We start from the raw sequence: 8,475 nt of genomic DNA on the forward strand, positions 1-8,475 counted from the left end.
GACCTCATCCTCATGTCACCACTGTGATCGCCATCCTCATGTCATCCCTGTGATCGCTATCCTCCGTCTGATGACGGGGAATCTTTTTTCTCCTGTTTTCGTTGGTGTGGTTATCGAACGTCCTGCTTGTCGGCCCATGTTGCGGGGGCTGGGAAGCGTTTCTGAAACGGGAACAATCGATTGTTGAATGTTTTTCCCCGGAACGGCTTATTTTGGATAAATCCAAATAGCTCCGCCCCCCCGGCTCCCTCCTAGTCGATATGCATTAAAGAGGAGGTGAAGCACAGCGGCTGATGTGGAAACAAGCTCGTCCTCATTACTAATTAACCCAGCTCATTTACAATGATTTTTCCACTGAATGGTGAAATAAAATGTAATGGTCTTGCACCCTGACTCAACCTCAACTTAACCCCCCCCCCCCAGCTGCTCCTGGACGCCAGGGCCAGTGTGGAGGGCTCTCTACAGGACGGGATGGACAACTACACTGAGACCCCCCTACAACTGGCTTCTGCTGCAGGTACACACACACACACGCATGTAAACACACACACACACATTAACACCGGCAGTAACGGTGTCTCCACCCAGCTCTGCTGTGACGGTGTCTTGTCTCCCCCCAGCTCTGCTGTGACGGTGTCCTGTCTCCCCCCAGCCCTGCTGTAACGGTGTCCTGTCTCCCCCCAGCCCTGCTGTAACGGTGTCCTGTCTCCCCCCAGCCCTGCTGTAACGGTGTCCTGTCTCCCCCCAGGTAACTTTGAGCTGGTGAGTCTGCTGTTGGAGCGCGGGGCAGACCCCCTGCTGGGCACCACACACCGCAATGGCATCTCCACCGCCCTGCAGGGAGACATGAACTCATACAGCCTGGCAGCTGCTCACGGACACAGGTAACACACACACTCACACACACACACACTCACACACACACTCACACACACACACTCACACACACAAATGCTCACACACACAGGGCCCTATCTTGCACCCAGCCTATTGACTTTGTCAACGACGCAAGTATCATTCCTGGTTTGCACTCGACGCAAAGCGGACTTTTCCCTCCACAGATGCACGTCTGTAAATCAGGGAATGACTTTGCGCTCCAGGGGCCGGTTCAGCAAAAAGAGGAGGCGTGTTCCGGCGCAAACGTTCGGTGGTGCTATTTTGAAGTTTCCGAAAACAATTCCGCCACTGACCAGGAAAAAAGTCTGAAGTCAGTGGTGTGTTATTCAGATGCGCGTGCTTGGCCCGTGCGCACTGCTGGCGAGGCCAGGGTCTTGTTCCTGCGAAGCCGCATTACATAGTTTTGATTTATTGTATGGCTGTGTTAGATTTATTTCATGTCAATGATTAAAAAGATTTTCATGACAAATCTCTATGTATTTGAATTAGATTTGTGACAATTGTGGCAATTTTCTCCCACGCCAGTTTAACCAAACTAATTTGGGTGGGTTTCTTCTCCCATCCCCATACAATGTCACTTCTCTATCTTTTACGGCCCTGACGAGAACGTCGGTCTCCACGGCTGTGAACCACTCCTGGCGTTATAATAGCAATCCGCCATGGAACAACTGCTACTCTTAAAGGGAATGTGAGATGACGCTCTGATCACTTTATTGCACGTTACGCCCAAACTACACCTATGAGTAATGTAGCTACATCAGACCAACCCATTATGTAATCTCTAACCTTAACCCTAACCTTGAAATTCTGTCATTCTGATGATAACCTTCACTCTAAAACCTCTAAACCCCTAGCAGTGGCACTTGAAGGTGTGGGACCAGAGAAGCCAGGTCCATCTCTACTTGAGGGACATCTGGTCACACAGAAAAGATTCCACATTTTCCAGCTCCTGTTTTGTTGACGTTCCTCTTGTCCGGCTTCTGAAGGAACGTGTTCCGGAAGCTGGTGTCCCAGGTGGAGGCGGTGGAGGCGGGGGGGGAAGGGCGAGGTGCTTTCCCTGGAGGAGATGCTGGCAGAGGGCTCGGAGCTGGTGGAGAGGAGCCCCTCCCAGCTGGAGCTGCTGCGTAGTGGCAAGACCAGGCTGAAGGCCCTGAGGGAGGCCATGTACCACAGCACAGAGCACGGCCACGTCGACATCACCCTCGACCTGCGAAGCCTCGGTCAGTCACACGCATGGAGAGGTCCTGGTCCTGGTCCTGGTCCTGGTCCTGGTCCTGGTCCTGGTCCTGGTCCTGGTCCTGGTCCTGGTCCTGGTCCTGGTCCTAGTCCTATTCCTGGTCTTGGTCCTGGTCCTGGTCCTGGTCCTGGTCCTGGTCCTGGTCTTGGTCTTGGTCTTGGTCTTGGTCTTGGTCTTGGTCTTGGTCCTGGTCCTGGTCTTGGTCTTGGTGCTGGTCTTGGTCTTGGTCCTGGTCCTGGTCCTGGTCCTGGTCTTGGTCTTGGTCTTGGTCCTGGTCCTGGTCCTGGTCCTGGTCCTGGTCCTGGTCCTGGTCCTGGTCCTGGTCTTGGTCTTGGTCCTGGTCCTGGTCCTGGTCCTGGTCCTGGTCTTGGTCTTGGTGCTGGTCCTGGTCCTGGTCCTGGTCCTGGTCTTGGTCCTGGTCCTGGTCCTGGTCCTGGTCCTGGTCTTGGTCTTGGTCCTGGTCCTGGTCTTGGTGCTGGTCCTGGTCCTGGTCCTGGTCTTGGTCCTGGTCCTGGTCCTGGTCCTGGTCCTGGTCCTGGTCTTGGTCCTGGTCCTGGTCCTGGTCTTGGTCTTGGTCCTGGTCCTGGTCTTGGTGCTGGTCCTGGTCCTGGTCCTGGTCCTGGTCCTGGTCTTGGTCCTGGTCCTGGTCCTGGTCTTGGTCCTGGTCTTGTATTTGGGGTTCTGGGTACAGTGCCAGACCACAGCCATTATCAGGACCTACAGGACTAGACGGACACATGTAGCTGTGAGTGTGATCTTAGTTATCATCGAGGAATGACATGAAATGTAATGTGTGTATATGTGCGCTTTTCTACCTGTGTTTTTGTCTGCATCTGTGTGTGTATGTGTCTACGTGTGTGTGTCTACATGTGTGTGTCTACATGTGTGTCTATGTGTGTGTGTCTACGTGTGTGTCTATGTGTGTGTGTACGTGTGTGTCTGTGTGTGTGTGTACGTGTGTGTCTATGTGTGTGTGTGTACGTGTGTGTCTATGTGTGTGTGTCTATGTGTGTGTCTATGTGTGTGTGTGTCTATGTGTGTGTGTCTATGTGTGTGTGTCTACGTGTGTGTCTATGTGTGTCTATGTGTGTGTGTCTATGTGTGTGTGTCTATGTGTGTGTGTCTATGTGTGTGTGTGTACGTGTGTGTCTATGTGTGTGTGTCTATGTGTGTGTACGTGTGTGTCTATGTGTGTGTGTCTATGTGTGTGTGTCTATGTGTGTGTCTATGTGTGTGTGTGTCTATGTGTGTGTGTCTATGTGTGTGTGTCTACGTGTGTGTCTATGTGTGTCTATGTGTGTGTGTCTATGTGTGTGTGTCTACGTGTGTGTCTATGTGTGTCTATGTGTGTGTGTCTATGTGTGTGTGTCTATGTGTGTGTCTATGTGTGTGTGTCTATGTGTGTGTCTATGTGTGTGTCTATGTGTGTGTGTCTATGTGTGTGTGTGTACTCTCCCAGGCGTTCCCTGGACACTGCACACCTGGCTGGAGTCTCTGCGTAGCTGCTTCCTGCAGCAGCGCCGCCCTCTGATCCAGGGTCTGCTGAAGGAGTTCAGCTGCATCCAGGAGGACGAGTACACAGAGGAGATCATCACACATGGGCTGCCCCTCATGTTCCAGATCCTCCGAGCCAGCAAGGTGAGCAGGACACACACACAGGCAGGCAGACAGACAGAGAGACAGGCAGACAGACAGACAGAGAGACAGGCAGACAGACAGACAGACAGACAGACAGGCAGGCAGGCAGGCAGGCAGGCAGGCAGGCAGGCAGGCAGGCAGGCAGGCAGGCAGGCAGGCAGTCATGACAGCTCAATGATCCTCTAGTGTAACATAACAAAGCACAGTTAAGATGCATGGCTGTCTGTATCACCTGTCACAGTGCCTCATTATTTGTAATGGGACCCTTAATTCCTAATGCCTGTTTAATGGGCTTAGCTACAGCTGGTCAGGGTACTTCAGGGACAGAGGGGGGGAGTGTAGAGGTATTCCTGTTGTCTCCCGGGGCGATGCCGGGGAGGTGATGCTGAGGTTGTCATGGTGACTGGGGTGATGACACCGAGGTCGTCATGGTGACGTGGTTCTCCCTCCAGAACGAGGTGATCAGTCAGCAGCTGAGCGTCATCTTCACCCAGTGCTACGGGCCTTACCCCATCCCCAAGCTGGGAGACATCAAGAGGAAGCAGTCTGCTCGTCTGGGTGAGACGCAACATGCCCCCTGCTGGACACACACTGCTACTGCTCACAGTAATCACCCATCAGACACGGATCTCCTGAGTGATGATGCTAGTCTCTCTGTTTCCTGTGTGTGTGTGTGTGTGTGTGTGTGTGTGTGTGTGCAGATCCCCACTTCCTGAATAATAAAGAGATGTCGGATGTGACGTTCCTGGTGGAAGGGAAGCCGTTCTACGCTCATAAAGTCCTGCTGTTCACCGCCTCCAACAGGTCAGCACACACACAAACACACTCACACACACACACACACACATGTGCATGCACATATACACACACACCACTGGTGTTACTGATAGGATATACCACAATGTATTTCCTGAATCAGTGTGTCAGTCATGTCGAGGTAACTGGACCCAGGCCATCTCCAACACAGTTTCACCAGCATTCACTCTCTGAGGCTTCCCAGCGTGTAGCACCTGCTGCTGGAGCATCCACTCTGAGTTCCCATCAGTGTGTGTGTGAGATGATGGACTGGATTGATTCCCACAGGGCTGCACGTGCTGTCTGTCAGTACCAGCCGGGTTGGTCTGTGAGGTCATTTCCTCTGTTCCCTGACCCCTGAGAGGGCTGTCAGTGTGATGAGGTGGGGGGTCAGGGGTCAGTCCTGGGGAGGACAGGCAGGCTGGGGGGAGGGGGCCTGCTTGAGTCTTCAGTATAAAACGTGTTTTTGACACAAGGCAGTTTCACCTCATAGAGAAGACTGTCAGATTACATTGTCAGTACTGTTACATAGGATGTACATTGATAATCTACAGGGTTTAGTAGAGGGTGGCAGGATTTGACAACTCATACAAAAGATTGTAAAGTGTATGAAATTATTATAATTTTTTCTGAAATGTTGTTTGTTTGTTTGTCCCTCCTTCCCTCCCAAAGGTTTAAGTCTCTCCTGGCAAACAGGCCTGCAGCAGAGAACACATGTATTGAGATCAGCCATGTCAAGTACAACATCTTTCAGGTAGGAGTCAGCAGGGGGTCTTTCACCTGAACTGGGACCATCTCTGAGTGTGTGTGGTGTAGCCGATATATCTGGGCTGTGTGTGTTGTAGCTGATGTGTCTTGGTGTCTGTGTGTTTGTGTGTGTTTGTGTGTTTGTAAGAGTCCAACCGATTTATCGGCGGGCCGATATTATCGGCCGATATTAGGCATTCTCCAAACTATCGGTATCTGCATTTATAATGGCCGATAAATTATTTATTTTTTTATGGAAAAAAAAAACACCCTTCAACCATGTTATGAGTGTTGGCGTTGCATAGTCTGGCCACCGGAGGGCACTCTACGACGTTCCTGTTGGGGGACAACATTCATGTTTAGAACGCCACAAACCCTACAACCAGCTGAGTCGGACAATTGTTAGGGAAATGTGTTAATGTTTTGTTACGTGTTTCTGGATTATAAAAAACATATATATATATATCGGCCAATATATCAGAATATCGAATTTTTGAATCACCAAATATTTGTATCGGTATCGGCCTTAAAAATCCTTTATCGGTCGGGCTCTAGTTTGTGTGTGTCTGGGCTGTGTGTGTGTGTCTGGGCTGTGTGTGTGTGTCTGGGCTGTGTGTGTGTGTGTATCTGGGCTATGTGTGTGTGTGTGTCTGGGCTGTGTGTGTGTGTGTGTGTCTGGGCTCTGTGTGTGTGTGTCTGGGCTCTCTGTGTGTGTGTGTCTGGGCTCTGTGTGTGTGTGTCTGGGCTGTGTGTGTGTGTGTGTGTCTGGGCTCTGTGTGTGTGTGTCTGGGCTCTGTGTGTGTGTGTCTGGGCTGTGTGTGTGTGTTTGTCTGGGCTCTGTGTGTGTGTGTCTGGGCTGTGTGTGTGTGTGTGTTGTAGCTGACACATCTGTGTGTCTGTGTTCAGCTGGTGATGCAGTACCTGTACTGTGGAGGAACAGACGCTCTGCACATCCGGAACACTGAAGTCATGGAGGTGAGTCACTGGACAGCAGAGCATGGGTCAGGGGGCCACGGGGGGCAGGGGGGCAGCATTACGGGAGGGTCTGGTGCGGTGGGGTGGGGTGGAGGGAGGGAGGCTGGGTGGGTGGGTGTGTGTGTGGGGTGGGTGGAGGTGGAATGGGGTGGAGTGGAGGGAGGGTGGAGTGGGGTGGAGTGGAGGGAGGGTGGAGTGGAGGGAGGGTGGAGTGGGGTGGAGTGGAGGGAGGGTGGAGGCCCAGGGTATGTCCTCCTCTTGAGATGTTTCTCCATCTCTCCAGCTGCTGTCGGCCGCTAAATTCTTCCAGCTTGAGGCGCTGCAGAGACACTGTGAGATCATCTGCACCAAGAACATCAACACAGACACCTGTGTGGAGATCTACCACCACACAAAGGTGTGTGTGTGTGTGTGTGTGTGTGTATGAGTGTGTCTCTTTGTGCCCACGGCCCTGCTCTGACCTGCCGTGCTCCCTCTCTTCCGGTCAGTTCCTGGACGTGCCGGAGCTGGCGGCCTACATGGAGGGCTACTTCCTGAAGAACATGGTGCTGCTGATCGAGCTGGAGCCCTTCAAGCAGCTGCTGTACGACACGCCGCCGGAGAGCCCGGGAGCCAGTGTGCTGCTGGACCTGGAGAAGACCCTGGCGCTCCGGATCCAGTCCATCCACCTGTCCTCATCCAGGGGCTCTGTGGTCTGAGCCCTCCCTCCCTCCTCCACCTGCGCCCCCAGACCAGCGCCTGCTACCCGGACAGCTCTTCATCGCTCCCTTGCCCCGTCACCTGGTGCCTGCCGGTCATCCTTGCTGTTGTGTGTCTCCGGGCAGCCCTGGGGCTGTGTCAGCAGGGTCAGGGATGTAGATCACTGGGTTAAGGGGCTGTTTGCTATTGCGGCTTGGCGTGGCGTGGAGTCCCAGCGAGGGTTAAGCCAACACTAGTCATGGCACAGATGTGACGCTGCAGATGTGACGCTGCAGATGTGACATTCTGAGGAGAACGTTGAGAGAAGCCTGCCTGCAGACCTGCCCTCTGCTGCAGAGTGGAATGGATGCACACACACACACAACATGTACAAACACACACACAGAAACATCTTTATAGTTCTGCAGTAGTCAGTTACATTTCCTAACCTTGGTTTCACCATCATCATATTGATATATTGTGCTGCCATCTAGGTCCTTATGAGATACAGTCAGTCATGTCCCTTGTCCACTGTGGCAACTGTTGTAAATATTGTGAATATGGAGTTCTACTCGCACTCCCCCTGTAAGTTCATGTAAATACAGACAGATATCTCATCTTGAGTACTGGCATAGGTAATATGATGTATCTGTAAAACCTGTCCCTGTTGTATGTGCAAAGAGCATGTCACACTGATGTGGGCTTTACAGTTTCTCTAGATTTCTCCGTCAGCGTGTGTAGAGTGTGGTCTGAGGTCTGCATGTCACACAGCGAGGGGGGGGGGGGGGGGCATCTGGGGGAACTAGAACAGCATCCTGGTTCTGGTTCTAGAACAGCGTCCTGGTTCTGGTTCTAGAACAGCTTCCTGGTTCTGGTTTGGGACAGGAGAGACCAGATGACAGGCCCAAACTCCTGCTTAGCTGCATAGTGGTACAAAGAGAACTTTAATTACACAGATAAAATGTTTTTAATTAATTCAGCTGTGGGAGTCTTACGCAGGCTAAACTTGAACAGGATTTGTTTGTAGTGTTCTGTAGAAAAATGTCTTGTTTCGTCTTCTTCGTCTTCTCTGCAAAGTTTTTGGACGTGTCCTCCCCTGAGGCTGACTGCAGGACACTGTCTCCAGACGTAACACCATGTAGACAATACTGTGAGACTTGACATCATGTATGTTTCCTCTATAAAGATGAATGATTAATAATTAAACAGATTAATTTAAACAAATAATCTTTGTCCTTCATTAATCCTTGGTGTGATATTTTTCATGTTTTTCTCACCTGGTTATGAAAACCCTAACCCTAACCCTAACCCTAACCCTGGTTATGAAAATTATTTTCTGCTGTGTCCAGTTCTCTTAGACTTGTTTCCAGGCAGGGTTTCGGAGGAGGAGGAGGAGGAGGAGAGGGGGGAGGAGGAGAGGGAGGAGGGGGAGAGGGAGGAGGGGAGGAGGAGGAGGGGGGAGGGGGAGGAGGAGAGGGGGGAGGAGGAGAGGGAGGAGGAGGGAGGAG

At 51.9% G+C, this 8,475-nt stretch overlaps 1 protein-coding gene across 1 annotated transcript in view; it reads left to right on the top strand.

Moving 5' to 3' along the window:
* Nucleotides 1–8,182, top strand: part of LOC124477213 (ankyrin repeat and BTB/POZ domain-containing protein BTBD11-B-like) — a 58,819-nt gene extending 50,637 nt beyond the window's left edge. The window contains 11 exon segments of the mRNA XM_047034870.1: nt 424–517; nt 749–884; nt 1,884–1,923; nt 1,925–2,117; nt 3,594–3,772; nt 4,225–4,330; nt 4,474–4,576; nt 5,240–5,321; nt 6,221–6,289; nt 6,573–6,686; nt 6,778–8,182. Of these exon segments, the coding sequence (XP_046890826.1) occupies nt 424–517; nt 749–884; nt 1,884–1,923; nt 1,925–2,117; nt 3,594–3,772; nt 4,225–4,330; nt 4,474–4,576; nt 5,240–5,321; nt 6,221–6,289; nt 6,573–6,686; nt 6,778–6,987 (1,326 nt within the window). The 3' untranslated portion in view covers nt 6,988–8,182.
* The last annotated feature ends 293 nt before the right edge of the window (nt 8,183–8,475 follow it).

Source organism: Hypomesus transpacificus, chromosome 14 (assembly GCF_021917145.1).
Source record: "Hypomesus transpacificus isolate Combined female chromosome 14, fHypTra1, whole genome shotgun sequence".
Taxonomy (NCBI): domain Eukaryota; kingdom Metazoa; phylum Chordata; class Actinopteri; order Osmeriformes; family Osmeridae; genus Hypomesus; species Hypomesus transpacificus.